The sequence below is a fragment of the Budorcas taxicolor genome, chromosome 21 (assembly GCF_023091745.1).
Source record: "Budorcas taxicolor isolate Tak-1 chromosome 21, Takin1.1, whole genome shotgun sequence".
Taxonomy (NCBI): Eukaryota; Metazoa; Chordata; class Mammalia; order Artiodactyla; family Bovidae; genus Budorcas; species Budorcas taxicolor.
In genome coordinates, this window is record NC_068930.1 from 9,870,278 (window position 1) to 9,890,567 (window position 20,290).

At 41.9% G+C, this 20,290-nt stretch overlaps 1 protein-coding gene across 4 annotated transcripts in view; it reads left to right on the forward strand.

The window, feature by feature from the left end:
• Window positions 1–20,290, forward strand: part of TTC23 (tetratricopeptide repeat domain 23) — a 161,670-nt gene that overhangs the window by 46,981 nt on the left and 94,399 nt on the right. For 2 of the 4 annotated variants that reach the window (XM_052659869.1, XM_052659871.1), the window contains exon 2: window positions 9,277–9,479. In XM_052659869.1, the coding sequence (XP_052515829.1) occupies window positions 9,300–9,479 (180 nt within the window). In that variant the 5' untranslated portion in view covers window positions 9,277–9,299. Of the gene's footprint in view, window positions 1–9,269; window positions 9,480–20,290 lie in introns of those variants that run through there. The other 2 variants (XM_052659870.1, XM_052659872.1) reach the window with 2 other exon arrangements.

Here is a 20,290-nt window from a genome sequence, read left to right on the forward strand (position 1 = left end):
TTTTGTTTCTTTTGCATGTACTTCTGCCCTAATTTTTAAGATTTCTTTCCTTCTACTAACCTGGGGTTCTTCATTTCTTCTTTTTCTAGTTGCTTTAGGTGTAGAGTTAGGTTATTTATTTGACTTTTTTTCTTGTTTCTTGCGGTAAGCCTGTATTGCTATGAACCTTCCCGTTAGCACTGCTTTTGCAGTGTCCCATGGGTTCGGGTTGTTATGTTTTCATTTTCTTTCATTTGTATGTATATTTTAATTTCTTTTTTTTATTTCTTCTGTGATTTGTTGGTTATTCAGCAGTGTGTTGTTCAGCTTCCATATGTTGGAATTTTTAATAGTTTTTCTCCTGTAATTGAGATCTAATATTACTGCATTGTGGTCAGAAAAGATGCTTGGAATGATTTCAAATTTTTTGAATTTACCAAGGCTAGATTTATGGCCCAAGATGTGATCTATCCTGGAGAAGATTCCATGTGTGCTTGAGAAAAACATGCAATTCATTGTTTTGGGGTGAAATGGCCTATAGATATCAATTAGGTCTAGCTGGTCTATTGTATCATTTAAAGTTTGTGTTTCCTTGTTAATTTTCTGTTTAGTTCATCTATCCATAGGTGTGAGTGGAGTATTAAAGTCTCCCACTATTATTGTGTTACTGTTAATTTCCCCTTTCATACTTGTTAGCATTGGTCTTACATATTGCGGTGCTCCTATGTTGGGTGCATATATATTTATAATTGTTATATCTTCTTCTTGGATTGATCCTTTGATCATTATGTAGTGTCCTTCTTTGCCTCTTTTCACAGCCTTTGTTTTAAAGTCTATTTTATCTGATATGAGTATTGCTACTCCTGCTTTCTTTTGGTCTCTATTTGCATGGAATATCTTTTTCCAGCCCTTCACTTTCAGTCTGTATATGTCCCTTGTTTCGAGGTGGGTCTCTTGTAGACAACATATATAGGGGTCTTGTTTTTGTATCCATTCAGCCAGTCTTTGTCTTTTGGTTAGAGCATTCAACCCATTTATGTTTAAGGTAATTATTGATAAGTATGATCCCATTGCCATTTACTTTATTGTTTTCCTGTCTAGAGAAGATCCTTTAGCATTTGTTGGAGAGCTGGTTTGGTGGTGCTGAATTCTCTCAGCTTTTGCTTGTCTGTAAAGCTTTTGATTTCTCCTTCATATTTGAATGAGCTCCTTGCTGGGTACAGTAATCTGGGCTGTAGGTTATTTTCTTTCATCACTTTAAGTATGTCTTCCCATTCCCTTCTGGCCTGAAGAGTTTCTATTGAAAGATCAGCTGTTATCCTTATGGGAATCCCCCTATTTGTTGTTTTTCCCTTGCTGCTTTTAATATTTGTTCTTTGTGTTTGATCTTTGTTAATTTGATTAATATGTGTCTTAGGGTGTTCTGTCTTGGGTTTATCCTGTTTGTGACTCTCTGGGTTTCTTGGACTTGGGTGACTATTTCCTTCCCCATTTTAGGGAAGATTTCAACTATTATCTCCTCAAGTATTTTCTCATGGTCTTTCTTTTTGTCCTCTTTTTCTGGGACTCCTATGATTCCAATGTTGGGGCGTTTAACATTGTCCCAGAGGTCTCTGAGGTTGTCCTCATTTCTTTTCATTCTTTTTTTCTTTTTTCCTCTCTGCTTCATTTATTCCTACCATTCTATCTTCTACCTCACTTATCCTATCTTCTGCCTCTGTTTTCTACTATTGGTTCCGTCCGGAGTGTTTTTTATCTCACTTATTGCATCATTCATTATATATTGACTCTTTTTTATTTCTTCTAGGTCCTTATTAAACATTTCTTGCATCTTCTTGATCCTTGTGTCCAGGCTATTTATCTGTAACTCCATTTTGTTTTCAAGATTTTGGATCATTTTTACCATCATTAGTCGGAATTCTTTATCAGGTAGATTCCCTATCTCGTCCTCTTTTGTTTAGTTTTGTGAGCATTTATCCTGTTGCTTTACCTGCTGGGTATTTCTCTGCCTTTTCATCTTGTTTATATTGTTGTGTTTGGGTGGCCTTTCCATATTCTGGCAGTTTGTGGTTCCTCTTTATTGTGGAGGTTCCTAACTGTGAGGTTGGACAGGTGGCTTGTCAAAGTTTCTTGCTTAGGGAAGCTTGTGTCAGTGTTTTGGTGGGTGAGGCTGAATTTCTTCTCTCTGGAGTGCACTGAAGTGTCCAGTAATGAGTTTTGAGATGTCATTGTGTTTGGTGTGACTTTGGGCAGCCTGTGTATGGAAGCTTAGGGCTATGTCCCTGTGTTGTTGGAAAATTTGCATGGTATGTCTTGCTCTGGACCTTGTTGGCCCATGGGTGGTGCTTGGTTTCAGTGTAGGTATGGAGGTATTTGGTGAGCTCCTATCAATTAATGTTCCCTGGAGTCAGGAGTTCTCTGGTGTTCTCAGGATTTGAACTTAAGCCTCATGCCTTTGGTTTTCAGTCTTATTCTTACAGTAGCCTCAAGATTTCTCCATCTATACAGCACCAATGATAAAACATCTAGGTTAATGATGAAAAGTTTCTCCGCAGTGAGGGACACCCCAAGAGGTACACAGAGTTACATAAAGAAGAGGGAGGAGGGAGACAGAGGTGACCAGGAGGAGAAGAGGGGTAATCAAAAGAGGAGAGAGCAGGCTAGCCAGTAATCACTTCCCTATGTGCTCTTCACAGTCTGGATCACTCAGAGATGTTCACGGAGTTACACAGGGAGGAAGGAGACAGAGGTGACCAGGTGGATAAAGCAGGGGAATCAAAAGGAGAGACAGATCCAGCCAGTAATGAGTCCCCTAAGTGTTCTCCACAGCCCAGAACACACAAAGAGATTCACAGAGTTGGGTAGAGAAGAGAAGGGGGAGGGAGGAGATAGAGGCGACCTGGTAGAGAAAAAGGAGAGTCCAAAGGGGGAGAGAGCAATCCAGCCAGTAATCTCGCTCCCAGGTAAAAATGGGTACTGAAGATTAGGTTCTTAAAGGTACAAAATTGATAACAAATACCAAAAGCAAAGATTAAAAATCTAGAGTAGAGGTTAGAGTCTCAGAAATACAATATTAAAGGAAAAAGTTAAGTCACAAAAATTATAAAATATATATATATTAAGTTTGCTTTAAAAATTGGGGGTTTTTTTTGCAAAGTAATAGTAGGCTATAAAAATGAAAAAGGAGTAATAGAGGACTTAAAAATAAAAAATTAATTAAAAAATGATAATAGTAAAAATATATCTAGGACTTTCTCTGGTGTTGTTGTGGACTGTGTGGGATCAGTCCATTTTCAGATAGTTCCTTGATCCGGCTTACACTTCTCAAGATCTATAGGCCCCTTCCTATGTAGTCGGTACTAACTGCAGGGTTTTAATCTGTTGGACCTGTCACTTCCAAAGCAGTTCCCTCTGTTTACTGTAGCTTCTTCTGTTTGCTGGACTCTTCAGTGTCTAATTTCTGACACAAGGGGGTGGTGGTGGTCACTTTTTTAGACTCACTTGTTCAATCGTGCTGTGGGGAGGGAGGAACACTGCAAACAAATATCACTGGCGTTTGTGGGGAGTGCTCCCAGTGTCTCAGCCACACTGGGTTTGCCCCTGCTCACGGGGTGTGTTCTTTCCCAGTCTACACTGCTCAGGCTCTAGGTTGCTCTGCCAGGAACTGTCTGAGGCGGGCCCTGGGTTGAGTGCACTTCCCAGGTCTAAGCCATTCAGGTTCAGGTTCTCGGGTTCTTCATAAAGGCGCACACTTGAATGGGCCTGCATTTTGTGCCCTTCCCCAGTCCAAGCAGTTCAGATGACCAGGTGCTTGGCGAGCACGATCGCTGCGACTTATTGCCTCCTCCATCCCTGCCGTTCTGTTTTCTGGGTGTACAACCGCCATGCCTTTGCAGGTGTGCCGTGTGTCTCTTCTGGGGAGCTGATCTCTGGCTGCGACCCTCCTGGTGGATGTCAATCATCCAGAATCCCAAGGAGTCTTGGTTAGCAAGGAAGCCTGCCTGCAGTTTGTTAGATGATGCCTCTCTGGGGCCGCTATTGCCCCCTTCCAGCTCTGGCTGCCCTCGCCTGCCTGTCTCCGGCGGGGGTTGGGCCAGTCCGTAGCCAGCTAGCTCTGCTCAGTCCTTTGTTCTGTGAACAGGCCTGACGGTGTCTTAGGACTTTTTGCAGGATAGCTATCCCACAGTCTGGGTTGCTATCTCTTAGTTAGTTCCCTCAGATTGCCCTCGGGGCATTCAGGTCCGGTCCTTACCCTTACCAATGCAGCCGGTGCCTCCCTGTCCTGCCCCCGCTTGCTAGTGGTGGATGCAAGCGTCTGCGCTGCTTCTTTGCTGGGAGTTGCCTTTAGGCACATAATCTGTGGGTTTTAATTTATTTTCCTCCCAGTTATGTTGCCCTCTGAGGTTCCAAGGCTCACCACAGATTTGCTGGTGAGAGTGTTTCCTGGCGTTTGGAAACTTCTTTCTTTTTTAAGACTCCCTTCCCGGGATGGATCTCTGTCCCTACCTCTTTTGTCTCTCTTTTTATCTCTTATATTTTTTCCTACCTCCTTTTGTAGTTAATGGGCTGCCTTTCTGGGTGCCTGATGTCCTCTGCCAGCATTCAGAAGTTGTATTGTGGAATTTGCTCAGCATTCAAATGTTCTTTCGATGAATTTGTGGGGGAGAAAGTGGTCTCCCCGTCCTATTCCTCCACCATCTTAGGACCGCCCTCTCATCATCTTTTTAAAAATACTATATTTTCTTTTTCCTGACTACTTTTAAGATTCTCTCTTTATCATGGTTTTGAGCAGTTTGGTTACAATGCGTTTTGGTGTCTTCTTCTGTCTGTTTTCTGTGTTTAGTGTGCATTTAGCTCCTGAAATCTCTGACTTTTTACTTTTCCTTAAATTTGGAAAAATTTTGGCCACCATTTCTTCAAACACTTTTTCTGTCCCCTCTGCAATCCACTTTTCTTTAGGGATTGAAATTACATATATATTAGGCAAGTTGAAGTTCTTTCACAGCTCGCTGGTTTTTTAAGATAGTTTCTATCACTACATCTGCAAGTTCATGCATCTTTTCATCTGTAATATATGATCTTCCATTAATCTCATCTAGTATATTTTCATTTCACATATAAGTTTCATGTTGAGAAGTTCAATTTGGCTTTTTATATTCCATGTCTCTAGTTAACTTTTTAAACGTAGTTAACATTTTAAATATATGGAATACAATTATATAACCCTTAATATTCTTCTCTGCTAACTTAATATCTGGGTCAGTTTTGACTGATTAGTCTTTTTATTATGGGCTGTTTTCTTGCCTATTTGCATGCCTGGTGATCTTTGTTTGGATGTTAAAATTTATTAATTTCAATCTGTTGAGTGCTGGCTGTTTTTGTATTCCTATCAACACACTTGAATTTTGCCCTCTGATACAGTTACTTGGAAACAGTTTTATCCTTTTAGGTCTTACTTTCCTGGTTTGTTATGTGGATCTAAGCAGAGCTCACCCAAGGGCTAATTATTCTCCACTACTGATTATTATACTAGTTATTTTCCACTACTTCCTTGTGGCTCAGATGTAATGTGGGAGACACAGGTTTGATCCCTGGGTCGGGAAGATCCCCTGGAGAAGGGAATGGCAACCCACTCCAATATTCTTAGATCTTCTCTGGTGGTTCAGACAGTAAAGAATCTGCCTGCAATGCAGGAGACCCAGGTTTGATCCCTACATGAGGAAGATCCTCTGGAGAAGGGAATGGCTACTCACTCCAGTATTCTTGCCTAGAGAATTCCAAGGACAGAGGAGCCCCAACCAGTAACACTGAAGAAGCTGAAGTTGAATGGTTTTATGAAGACCTACAAGACCTTTTAGAACTAACACCCCAAAAAGATGTCCTTTTCATTATAGGGGACTGGAATGCAAAAGTAGGAAGTCAAGAAACACCTGGAGTAACAGGCAAATTTGGCCTTGAAGTGCGGAATGAAGCAGAGCAAAGACTAATAAGAGTTTTGCCAAGAAAATGCACTGGTCATAGCAAACACCCTCTTCCAACAACACAAGAGAAGACTCTACACATGGACATCACCAGATGGTCAACACTGAAATCAGATTGATTATATTCTATGCAGCCAAAGATGGAGAAGCTCTGTACAGTCCACAAAAACAAGACCAGGAGCTGACTGTGGCTCAGATCATGAACTCCTTATTACCAGATTCAGACTTAAATTGAAGAAAGTAGGGAAAACTGCTAGACCATTCAGGTATGATCTAAATCAAATCCCTTATGATTCTACGGTGGAAGTGAGAAATAGATTTAAGGGCCTACATCTGATAGATAGAGTGCCTGATGAACTATGGAATGAGTTTCGTGACATTGGACAGGAGACAGGGATCAAGACCATCCCCATGGAAAAGAAATGCAAAAAAGCAAAAAGGCTGTCTGGGGAGGCCTTACAAATAGCTGTGAAAAAAGAGAGGTGAAAAGCAAAGGAGAAAAGGAAAGATATAAGCATCTGAATGCAGAGTTTCAAAGAACAGCAAGAAGAGATAAGAAAGCCTTCTTCAGTGATCAATGCAAAGAAATAGAGGAAAACAACAGAATGGGAAAGACTAGAGATCTCTTCAAGAAAATTAGAGATACCAAGGGAACATTTCATGCAAGGATGGGCTCGATAAAGGACAGAAATGGTACGGACCTAACAGAAGCAGAAGATAAGAAGAGGTGGCAAGAATACACGCAAGAACTGTACAAAAAAGATCTTCACGACCCAGATAATCATGATGATGTGATCACTAATCTAGAGCCAGACATCTTGGAAAGTGAAGTCAAATGGACCTTAGAAAGCATCACTACGAACAAAGCTAGTGGAGGTGATGGAATTCCAGTTGAGCTGTTTCAAATCCTGAAAGATGATGCTGTGAAAGTGCTGCACTCAATATGCCAGCAAATTTGGAAAACTCAGCAGTGGCCACAGGACTGGAAAAGGTCAGTTTTCATTCCTATTCCAAAGAAAGGAAATGCAAAAGAATGCTCAAACTACTGCACAATTGCACTCATCTCACATGCTAGTAAAGTAATGCTCAAAATTCTCCAAGCCAGGCTTCAGCAATACGTGAACCGTGAACGTCCAGATGTTCAAGCTGGTTTTAGAAAAGGCAGAGGAACCAGAGATCAAATTGCCAACATCCACTGGATCATGGAAAAAGCAAGAGAGTTCCAGAAAAACATCTATTTCTGCTTTATTGACTATGCCAAAGCCTTTGACTATGTGGATCACAATAAACTGGGGAAAATTCTGAAAGAGTTGGGAATACCAGACCACCTGACCTGCCTCTTGAGAAACCTATATGCAGGTCAGGAAGCAACAGTTAGAACTAGACATGGAACAACAGACTGGTTCCAAATAGGAAAAGGAGTACATCAAGGCTGTATGTTGTCACCCTGCTTATTTAACTTATATGCAGAGTACATCATGAGAAACGCTGGACTGGAAGAAACACAAGCTGGAACAAGATTGCTGGGAGAAATATCAATAACCTCAGATATGCAGATGACACCACCCTTATGGCAGAAAGTGAAGAGGAACTAAAAAGCCTCTCAATGAAAGTGAAAGAGGAGAGTGAAAAAGTTGGCTTAAAGCTCAACATTCAGAAAACAAAGATCATGGCATCCGGTCCCATCTCTTCATGGGAAATAGATGGGGAAACAGTGGAAACAGTGTCAGACTTTATTTTGGGGGGCTCCAAAATCACTGCAGATGGTGATTGCAGCCACAAAATTAAAAGACGCTTACTCCTTGGAAGAAAAGTTATGACCAACCTAGATAGTATATTCAAAAGCAGAGACATTACTTTGCCGACTAAGGTCCATCTAGTCAAGGCTATGGTTTTTCCTGTGGTCATGTATGGATGTGAGATTTGGACTGTGAAGAAGGCTGAGCACCGAAGAATTGGTGCTTTTGAACTGTGGTGTTGGAGAAGACTCTTGAGAGTCCTTTGGACTGCAAGGAGATCCAACCAGTCCATTTTGAAGGAGATCAACCCTGGGATTTCTTTGGAAGGAATGATGCTAAAGCTGAAACTCCAGTACTTTGGCCACCTCATGCGAAGAGTTAACTCACTGGAAAAGACTCTGATGCTGGGAGGGATTGGGGGCAGGAGGAGAAGGGGATGACAGAGGATGAGATGGCTGGATGGCATCACTGACTCCATGAACATGAGTCTGAGTGAACTCCGGGAGATGGTGATGAACAGGGAGGCCTGGCGTGCTGCGATTCATGGGGTCGCAAAGAGTAGGACACAACTGAGCGACTGAACTGACTGAACTGAGCTTGGTGACAGTCCAAAAGAGTCAGACATAACTGAGTGACTAACACACTGATAAAAACTTTCTGAATACTTTACCCTCTGCCTCATGAATTATGAGTTTTTCCAGTCTGGTCAGTGGGAACAGGCGCTGCCAGCCTTGGTGAGTGCCAGATACTTCCTTTCAGTATTCTTAGAGGAATCTTTCTCCAGACTCAAGTAGTTTTCTTATATACATGCTATCAGTATTCTCCCCCCTTTCTTGAGGATGCGGATCTCTGGGGTCTTCTCTGTGCAGCTCTATCCTCTCTAATGATCTGTTATGTGCATTACAGCTTCCTTGGTCTCCCCAGATGCTGAGCTCTATTTCCTCAACTCAGTCCACAGGGTAACTTCTGGGTTACCCTGCATGATCCAGAAACTTTTTCAAAGCAATCAAGCGTCTCACTTTGTTTCATTTTTCCATTTCTCATGTCTCATGTCCTGTCTTGACAACCATTGTTTCGTACCCTTTTTGCCTATGGTTGTTTTGTTTTTTGTTGATTGGTTGGTTACTTAAGGCAAGAGGATAAATCTTATCCCTTCATCTTAGCTGGAAGTTAAAGTTTAACATGTCACTTTTTTCCCATTTCAGAGTCACCTGGGGTTCAACAGATCTAATCTGAGCTCTTTGAGAGTTGATTCCTACTGACATATATATATATATGTCATATATAATATATAAAATACATCAGTATGTTTGTATATAAACATATATATATATATACACATATGATACATACATAGGACAAAGAATGTTTGATTTAGTTAAAACTTGAAATCCATCTGAAAGAAGTTAGTACTAGCCACTAGGAGCTTTTTGGATAGATGCTACTTGTTTCACAGAAGCCATGGGTATAGTGTTGAAATTTTCTTAAATTCTAGCCTCAATTTCTAGGAAAAATATGTATTTCTAAAAGTAATGGTAGAAATTATCATTAATACTTTTGTTTTCTTATTTAAAAAGTAGAGGGTAATGTATATAAAAATATGCAAGAATCACAGGAAACTCACATATCCAACCACCTGGATGAAATTGTTGCTGCCGTCAGCATAACACCTAGAAAGAAACTGCAAAACCAGCTGCTTCAGAGAGCACTGTTCCAGCCTCCTCGGGAGAAACTCCGCCTCTCTGAAGAGAAAGCAAAGTCCTATGCCAGCAGTCATGAGGTAAGGAACCTTTCTTTTTACACCCGTGCCCTGGTCACTGAGGCATAGGATACTTCAGTTTGCATTCCTCCTCTGAGGAGTTTGGCACAAGAGAAAATACATGACAGTGCCTTTTCATAGTGTGAGTGATGTAGTACCTCAGGGCACAGTCAACATGTTGTTTGCTGAATGAGTGCACAAAGGAACAAAGGAGTCTGCCCTGACCTTTGACAAGTGTATACTAGACTGACTGGTTGTGGGTTTGACCTGCTAAAGTGGTTTCGCATGAGTCAGTAAGTATTTCTTGAGCTCCTCCTGTGTGCCAGGTCTCAGCACTGGAACATAGCACAAAGCAGATGAAGCTTCTACTCTCAAGGAGCTTGTATTTCCTAAATTCTTAATCTGTTTTCTGCATACTTCTTTACCATCTCTCTTCAGGGTTTTATTCATTTACTCATTCATTCAACATGTATTTCTCTACTACCTCTTATGTTCAGTTCAGTTCGGTCACTCAGTCATGCCCGACTCTTTGCAACCCAACCCCATGGACTGCAGCACGCTAGGCCTCCCTGTCCATCACCAACTCCCGGAGTTTACTCAAACTCATGTCCATTGAGTCGGTAATGCCATCCCACCATGTCATTCTCTGTTGTCCCCTTCTCCTCCCGCCTTCAATCTTTCCCAGCATCAGGGTCCTTTCAAATGAGTCAGCTCTTCACATCAGGTGGCCAAAGTATTGGAGTTTCAGCTTCAATATGTGCCGGGTCCTAATTTGTCCATTTATTTATTTCACAAAGATTTACTATGTACCCAGTGTGTACCAGGCTTCTCTGATAGCTCAGTTGGTAAAGACTCCGCCTACAACTCAGGAGACCTTGGTTGGATTCCTGGGTCAGGAAAATCCACTAGAGAAGGGATAGGCTACCCACTCCAATATTCTTGGGCTTCTCTTGTGGCTCGGCTGGTAAAGAATCTGCCTGCAATGTGGGAGACCTGGGTTTGACCCGTGGGTTGGGAAGATCCCTTGGAGAAGGGAAAGCCTACCCACTCCAGTATTCTGGCCTGGAGAATTTCATGGACTGACTGTATAGTCCATGGGTTGGCAAAGACTCAGACATGACTAAGTGACTTTCACGTCACTTCTAATGTGTACCAGGTGCTGTGCAGGGGCTCAGGGCATGAATGGGAAAGCTATAACCTCTGTCTCAGAGGATCTCATGGCCTGGTTGGGAAGATAGATAAATAATGATGGTCAGGATAAGTTCTGTGACAGACACAAGCTCAGGTGATACAGATGCAAAACCTGGGGTTGAGGGGAGGAGGTGTGAGCAGTGACCCTAGAGTTAGAGGAGCTCCTGAGGCATGCTCTGGGGATGGGAGCTACTTGGACTGCACTGGTAACAGTGCTTAGGTAGGAGAGAGGGCCCGATAGGACAGGGGACAGTAGTGTTTTGAGTGGAGGTGGCAGATGGGTGAGTCAATGGTCTGAGGGCGCACAGCCTGTTTGGTGAAATACATGGAACTTTCTGGGAAGCAGGCTTTAGTTATACAGGGAAGGAACTGAGGTTGCATTACAGACCACAGCTGGGGCCCAGAGAGTGTTCAGGGCCCAGAGAGTGTTCATCACCCAGAAAAAGTTTACACTTTCTCTTCAGGGTGCTGGAAACTATCACAGGATTATAAGCCGGAAAGGTCCATGAGCAAGTCTGAGTTTTGGAATGATCACTCAGACCTCAGATACCTGAATAGAGGAGGAAGAGGAGGGACGTAAATTGGAGGAGGAGGGCCTGTTCAGAGGGCGTTTGCAATATTCCTGGCAAGGAATTATGAGGGCCTAAAGTATGGCAGAGGCTGTTCAGTTCAGTTCAGTTCAGTTGTTCAGTCTTGTCAGACTCTGTGACCCCATGAATCGCAGCATGCCAGGCCTCCCTGTCCATCACCAACTCCCGAGTTTACCCAAACTCATGTCCATCGAGTTGGAGATGCCATCCAGCCATCTCATCCTCTGTCTTCCCCTTCTCCTCCTGCCCCTAATCCTTCCCAACATCAGAGTCTTTTCCAATGAGTCAACTCTTTGCATGAGGTGGCCAAAGTATTGGAGTTTCACCGTCAGCATCAGTCCTTCCAATGAACACCCAGGACTGGTTTCCTTTAGGATGGACTGGTTGGATCTCCTTGCAGTCCAAAGGACTCTCAAGAGTCTTCTCCAACACCACAGTTCAAAAGCATCAATCCTGCAGTACTCAGCTTTCTTCACAGTCCAACTCTCTCATCCATACATGACCACTAGAAAACCATAGCCTTGACTAGATGGACCTTTGTTAGCAAAATAATGTCTCTGCTTTTTAATATGCTATCTAGGTTGGTCATAATTTTCCTTCCAAGGAGCAAGCAGCTTTTAATTTCATGGCTGCAGTCACCATCTGCAGTGATTTTGGAGCCCCCAAAAATAAAGTCTGACACTGTTTCCACTGTTTCCCCATCTATTTCCCATGAAGAGATGGGACCGGATGCCATGATTGGAGAGTTTTGAGCATTACTTTACTAGCATGTGAGATGAGTGCAATTGTGCAGTAGTTTGAGCATTCTTTGGCAGAGGCAGTAGAAATACTGAAATCTTTTGATAAGAATTAGGAAATATGAATCGGTGAAACCTGACAACAAAGGGGGCATAGGAGGTAGAGAGACAAGATTGAGCCCAAGAAGGTATATACAATCCTGACTTAGGTTGCAGCCAGCTTGGGGGACCCGGGACTTGTCAGTCCCCTTTGTTACTGTCATGAATACAGGAAGAAGAGCCAGGAACAGGGAGAGAAGGTGTGAATTTGGTTTTGATATTCATTACGCACCAGATGTCCTCTAGTAATACTATGTGCCAGTCTGTGTGCTATGTAGGTCTCAGCTGGCAGCCTGCTCCCCAGAATTATGCAAGAGAATCGAGCCCTGGTGCCCAAAGGCATTTGCTGTATGTGAAGGATCAACTTCTCTTCTATGCATCTAAAATGCTTGTTGTTATTTAGTCACTAAGTAATGTCCAACTCTCTTGAGTTGGCAAGAATTTCTGAGGCAAGAATACTGGGTTGCCATTTCCTTCTCCATAGGATCTTACCTAGCTGGGGTCAAACCCACATGTCCTGCATCACCAGGCAGGTTCTTCACCACTGAGCCACCAGGGAAGCCCATCTAGAATGGCGCCAAATCATTTCCTGTGATGCGAAGTTCAGATGAAGAGCACTTGGATTCAGTGGTGAGCAGGACAGACAGCTGCACGCCCCCGTGCAGCTCAGGAGCAGTCGACTTTGTAAATAACTAGCTAACCAGAGATTGTGCCGAGTGCTCTGGAGGAAATACAGTGGGCCTGTCTTAGGTAAGCGAGGGCCTCTGTGAGGAGGTGACATCTGAGCTGACACCTGAAGGAGAGAAGGATCCAGCATAGAGGAGCTGAGGGAACAGTACACATAAAGTTTTGGTTTGGCGCAAGCAGTGTAACTATGTTTGAAGTGATGAGAAGCAGCTTTGGGCTGATGGGAAATGCCCATCGGAGAGGCAAGTCTTTCCAAGTCTCAAGTGCTCTAGAAGCCTTTAAAGTGTTTTTAAGAAAGTATTAACGTGACTAATTTGCCTCTTGAAATACCATTCTTTGGTAATTTTTTTACTATAAAAACTTATCAACTTAGAAAAGTTGTAAGATGTACCAATTAACATTTACTTTACATTTCTTCACACACACTGCCATTATTTTTGTGAATATCAGAGAGTAAGTTAAAAATACGTGGTCTTTTACCCCTAAAGATGTCAGTGCCTATTTCCTAAGAATAAAGAGATTTCTCCAACATAACCACACTACAGTTATTGAAGTTCAGTTCAGTTCAGCTACTCAGTCATGTCCAACTATTTGCAACCCCATGGACTGCAGCACGCCAGGCCTCTCTGTCCATCACCAACTCCCGGAGCTCACTCAGACTCATATCCATCGAGTCGGTGATGCCATCCAACCATGTCATCCTCTGTTGTGCCCTTTTCCTCCACCTTCAATCTTTCCCAGCATCAGGGTCTTTTCCAGTGAGTCAGTTCTTTCCATCAGGTGCCCAAAGTATTGGAGTTTCCATTTCAGCATCAGTCATTCCAATGAATATTGGACTGATTTCCTTTAGGATGGACTGGTTGGATCTCCTTGCAGTCCAAAGGACTCTCAAGAGTCTTCTCCAGCACCACAGTTCAAAAGCATCAATTGTTCAGCCCTCAGCTTACTTTATAGTCCAACTCTCAAATCCATACATGACTACTGGAAAAACCATAGCTTTGAACAGACAGACATTTGTTGGCAAGGTAATGTCTCTACTTTTTAATATGCTGTCTAGGTTTGTCATAGCTTTTCTTCCAAGGAGCAAGCGTCTTTTAATTTCATGGCTGCAGTCACCATCTGCAGTGATTTTGGAGCCCAAAAAGGTAAAGTCTGTCATTGTTTCCTGATTTATTTGCCATGAAATGGTGGACTGGATGCCATAATCTTAGTTTTCTGAATCTTGAGTTTTAAATTTTTCACTCTCCTCTTTCACTTTCATCAAGAGGCTCTTTAGTTCCTCTTCACTTTCTGCCATAAGGGTGGTGTCATCTGCATATCTGAGGTTATTGATATTTCTCCCAGAAAACTTGATTCCAGCTTGTGCTTCACCCAGCCCAGCATTTTACATGATATACTCTGCATATAATTTAAATAAGCAGGGTGACAGTATACAGCCTTGATGTACGCCTTTCCCGATTTGGAACCAGTCTGTATTCCTTGTCCAGTTCTAACTGTTGCTTCTTAACTTGCATACAGATTTCTCAGGAGGCAGGTAAGGTGGTCTGGTATTTCCATATCTTGAAGAATTTTCCACCAATTTGTTGCAATCCACAGTCAAAGGCTTTGGCATAGTCAATAAAGCAGAAGTAAATGTTTCTCTGGAACTCTCTTGCTTTTTCTATGATCCAATGGATGTTGGCAATTTGATCTCCAGTTCTTCTGCCCTTTCTAAATCCAGCCTGATCATCTGGAAGTTCACAGTTCACATACTACTGAAGCCTGGCTTGGAGAATTTTAAGCATTATTTTGCCAGCAACTGAGTGCAATTGTATGGTAGTTTGAGCATTCTTTGGAATTCTCTTTCTTTGGGACTGGAAAAAAGACTGACCTTTTCCAGTCCCTTAGCCACTGCCGAGTTTTCCAAATTTGCTGGCATTTGGGGTGCAGCACTTAACAGCATCATCTTTTAGGATTTGAAATAGCTCAACCGGAATTCCATCACCTCCTCTAGCTTTATTCATAGTGATGCTTCCTGAGGCCCACTTGACTTCACATTCCAGGATGTCTGGCTCTACTTGAGTGGTCACACCATTGTGTTTATCAGGGTTGTGAAGATCTTTTTTGTACAGTTCTTCGGTGTATTCTTGCCACCTCTTCTTCACATCTTCACTTCTTTTAGGTCCATACCATTTCTGTCCTTTATTGTGCTCATCTTTGCATGACATGTTCCCTTGGTATCTCTAATTTTCTTGAAGAGATCTGTAGTCTTTCACATTCTATTATTTTCTTCTATTTCTTTGCACTGATTACTGAGTAAGGCTTTCTTATCTCTCCTTGCTATTCTTTGTAACCCTGCATTCAAATGGGTATATCTTTCCTTTTCTCCTTGGCCTTTAGCTTATCTTCTTTTCTCAGCTATTTGTAAGGCCTCCTCAGACAACCATTTTGCCTTTTTGCATTTCTTTTTCTTGGGGATGGTCTTGATCACTGCCTCCTGTACAATGTCATGAACCTCCATCCATAGTTCTTCAGAAACTCTGTCTGTCAGATCTAATCCCTTGAATCTGTTTGTCACTTCCACTGTATAATCGTAAGGAATTTGATTTAGATCATATGGCCTAGTGGTTTTCCCTACTTTCTTCAATTTAAGTGTGAATTTTGCAATAAGGAGTTCATGATCTAAGCCACAGTCAGCTCCTGGTCTTGTTTTTGCTGACTGTATAGAGTTTCTCCATCTTTGGCTGCAAAGAATATAATCAATCTGATTTCAGTGTTGACCATCTGGTAATGTCCATGTGCAGTCTTCTCTTGTGTTGTTGGAAGAGGGTGTTTGCTATGACCAGTGCATTCTCTTGGCAAAACTCTTGCTAGCCTTTGCCCTGCTTCATTTTGAACTCCAAGGCCAAATTTGCCTGTTACTCCAGGCAAATCAGTTACTCTGTAACTTCCTACTTTTGCATTCCAGTCCCCTATGATGAAAAGGACATCTTTTTTGGGTGTTAGTTCTAAAAGGTCTTGTAGGTCTTCATAGAGCCATTCAACTTCAGCTTCTACAGCATTACTGGTTGGGGCATAGACTTGGATTACTGTGATATTGAATGGTTTGCCTTGGAAACGAACAGAGATCATTCTGTCATTTTTATGATCGCATCCAAGTACTGCATTTCTCACTCTTTTGTTGACTGTGAGGGCTACTCCATTTCTTTTAAGGGATTCTTGCCCACGGTCATATATATAATCGTCATCTGAGTTAAATTCACCCATTCCAGTCCATTTTAGTTCACTGATTCCTAAAATATCCATGTTCACTCTTGCCATCTCCTGTTTGACCACTTTCAATTTACCCTAAATGGATCTAACATTGGACCTAACATTCCAGGTTCCTATGCAGTACTGTTCTTTATAGCATCAGACTTTCCTTCAATCACCAGTCATATCCACAACTGGGTGTTGTTTTTGCTCTGGCTCTGTCTCTTCATTCTTTCTGGAATTATTTCTCCACTGATCCCCAGTAGCATATTGGGCACCTACCGACCTGGGGAGTTCACCTTCAGTGTCCTGTCTTTTTGCCTTTTCATACTGTTCATGGGGTTCTCAAGGCAAAAGTACTGAAGGGGTTTGCCATTCCCTTCTCTAGTGGACCATGTTTTGTCAGAACTCTCCACCATGACCTGTCCATCTTGGGTGGCCCTACACAGCTCCAAAGTTTCACTGAGTTAGACAAGTCTGTGGTCCATATGATCAGCTTGGTTAGTTCTCTGTGATTGTTGTTTTCATTTTGTCTGCCCTCTAATGGATGAGGATAAGAGGCTTATGGATGCTTTCTGATTGGAGAGACCAACTGAGGGGGAAACTGGGTCTTGTTCTGATGGGTGGGGCCATGCTTACTAAATCTTTAATCCTTAGAAAATTAATATTGGTACTATTATTATCTAATCTATAAACCTTATTCATATTCCTCTAATTATCTTAGTAGTATCTTTTAGAGGAAACATATTAGACATAGTCATGTTTTAGTCCATGAAATCATGCTGACTTAAATTATTATGTCTCTTTGAATGAGTGAGTTTGAGTGAGTGAAAGTCACTTAGTCATGTCTGCCTCTGCAACCACATGGGCTATACAGTCCATGGAATTCTCCAGGCCAGAATACTGGAGTGGGTACCCATTCCTGAATTCTCTAGGGGATCTTCCCAACCCAGGGATCAAACCCAGGTCTCCCGCATTACAGACGGATTCTTTACCAGCTGAGCCACAAGGTCTCTTTAGTATCCTTTAATCTATTAGAAAAGCACTTCCTAGGTGGCTCAGTGGTAAATAATCCACGTGCCAATGCAAGAAAGGTGGGTTTAATCCCTGGGTCAGGAAGATCCCCTGGAGCAGGAAATGGGAACCCACTCCAGTATTCCTGCCTGGAGAATTCCATAGAGAAGCCTGGCAGGCTGCAAAGAATCAGACATGGCTTAGCACGAGCACGAAACACCACCAAATCTGTCAGATCAGTTCCTTAGCCTGTCTATGTCTTCCACAATTTTTATGTTTGTGGAAAGTACTGTATTAGTCTGCTTGGGCTGCTATAATAGAATACTACATATTGGGTAGCCTAAACAACAGAAATTTACTCCTCACAATCCTGGAAACTGAAAGTCCAAAATCAAGGAGCCAGCAGAGCTGCTGTTTGGTGAGAACTCACCCCATGGGCTGTAGACCACCACCTTCAAGCTGTGTCCTCACATGGCCTCCTCTTTGTGCATGGAGGGTAGGGGAAGGAGGAGAGAAAAGTGTGACTTCTCAAAAGGACGCTAATCCTATTGGATTAGGGCCCCACCTTTATGACCTCATTTCACCTTAGTTACATCTTTAGAGGCCTTATCTCCACATGCCCCTTTGGGGGTTAGGGCTTTAACAAAAGAATTTGGCAGGTACCACAAATGTATGCTCCAACTGTTTTGTAGAATATGCCCCAATTTGAATTTGTCATGTGTTTTCTTGATGATTAGAATCAGATTATGCATTTGGGGCAGAAATCCCACAAACCTGTAAAAGGTGCACCCTTTCTGGTGCATCTTATTCAGAGGCATATGATGTCTGTTTGTCTCGTTACTATGATGCTAAATTTGATCTCTTGGTTAAGGTGCTATCTGGAAGGTTTCTTCACTGTAGAATTACTATTCTTCCATTTGTAATTAATCAGTGTTCTGTGGGGAGAATCATTAACACTATGAATGTATCCTATTCCTCATGAAAACTTCACCCCTTACTTTTAACATGCATTGATGATTCTCACCTGAATCAGTTATTGCTATGTTTGTCAAATGGTGATTCTCTGACTTTGGCATGCTTTCAATATTTGTTTATTGCCATTCTTCTTATGAGAAAGAGCTTTCCCTTCTTCACACATCATTGTTCATTTATTTATATCAATATGGGTTCAAGAAATCCTATTTTTCAATGTGTTACAATCCATTATCATCATCAAAACTTAAATTATTATATATTTGCCGTGGGAGCCCCTTCAGTCTGGCTTCTGAGTTCTTGATACATCCCTACAATTCTTTCCTTGATTTCAGGCACAACAAGATTTTTTGGTTTCATCTTGTACTTTCCCTGTTCCAGCTGTGGTTTCAGGGAATGCTATTTCATCCTAGTAGAGAATAGTATTTAGATAAATACTATCATCCTAGATTTAGAATAGTATTTAGAGCTGTGTATGAAATGCCCTTTAGGCCATTTATGGCCAAACTGATCCTCAGAGTCACGTGTTTGAATATTAAGAATGATGTTGTGGGAAGAGCTCTGGACTTTGCATCAAGGAGCTTGACTGTGAGTTCTGATTCGGCTACTCGGTGGTAGATCATTTTGCCTCTCTGGTCTTATATTTCTTCTTTAAATTGAGGAGATCAACTAGATTATTTCTGAGGCTCATCCCAGTTCTGAGATTGTCTGCCTACATATACTTCTCTTCTACCTCTTACCCAGGCCTGTTGGCTAAAGCCACTGGAACTGGTAGGGTAAAGTTTGGAAAATCAAAAAAGGATATCTGGACTACACATTCTAGCAGATAAAAAGGCAGAGAGAGGACAGGCCACTCTTTCTGTGCCCTGGTCCTTGATGCAGGTAGTGAGGACCCAGGTTGTGATCTGAGAGGCAGACTCTCAGCTGCATATAGCCCTTCCTTGGAATCTTGTGGTTGGGATAGATTCACCATCAGATCAGGTCCCCCTCTCTTTTTGGCAAACTGTCTATCTAGACTTCTCAATGTTTTTATAATTTATTTCTTTCTCATACACTGTGTTCATTTGCTCTGTGTCCGAGGAAGCCATTCCCTAAATTTCCTGGCTGTTAGAGGCAATAAAAAGATGTTTCCCAAAAGAAGAAATACATACACATGAAACCAATAAACACATGAAGATGTTCAGCCTTACTAGCTTTGCAGGAAAACAATGAAAACTAAAACAAGGAGAAATAATTAACTGACAAATTGGCAAGTTAACCCCCAACTAGTGCTGGGCACTGTGTAAGGGGCATTTCATGCTCACATGCCATGCTGGAAGCGAGATGCGGGATGGGAGCAGCTTCTCATGGAAGCTGTCTAGCAAACTCCAACAAAGCCTCAGGGCTTTGCATATCCTTTACCCAATTGTCATGTTCCCAGGAATTCATTCTAAGAAAATACTTACAGATATGAGCAAAGCTATCCACACAGGATGTTCAAAGAGAAAAAATTTTGAAAACAGCCTAAGTGCTCAAATATTTGTGGGTTAAATAACTCACTTATATATCCATACAGTAATATACTGGAATTAAAAATTATCATCAGAGAAGATGATATGGAGAAATGTTCACAAATTGTGAAAACAAGTTGCAAACAGATATGTAGCTGATAAGCCAATTTTTAAAAATAAAAACTATATAGATACACAAGAATGAAGACTAGAAAGAGATTTAGCTACCTACTTATCTTGAAGAGGTACAGTGGCAGGTGATATTTCTTTTTTCCTTCTTTTGTTTGCTCACTTGTGTTTTGATAATGGGCCTTCCCTGTTGACTCGGTGGTAAAGAATCTGCCTGCTAATGCAGGAGATGCAAGTTTGATCTCTTGGTCGGGATGATTCCCTGGAGAAGGAAATGGCAACCCACTCTAGTATTCTTGCCTGGGAAATCCCGTGGACAGAAGAGCCTGGTTGGCTACAGTCCATGGGGTCTTGAAAGAATTGGACACAGGTTAGTGACTAAACAACAGCAATATTTTGATAATGATCATATATTATTTTTGTAGTAAGAAAAATGTTACTTTTACTATACTACTTATAGGAAAAAACAATTCCATCTTCCTTTATCACTATGGAGTGAGCACAGTGTGCCCTCAGATTCTCTTGCTAAGTCAGAAAAGCAGCTGTCTTGGGGTCAAGTGTCTGGCTATGTACTGTTTTCAAGGGAATGTTTCAAAGTGAAAGTGTTTCCAACCCACATGGAAACTGTGTGGAAGTGCAAGTCCTCTGAGCTTAGGCATTGACCGGGAGGGTTGGGTATCCTGGGTCTTCTC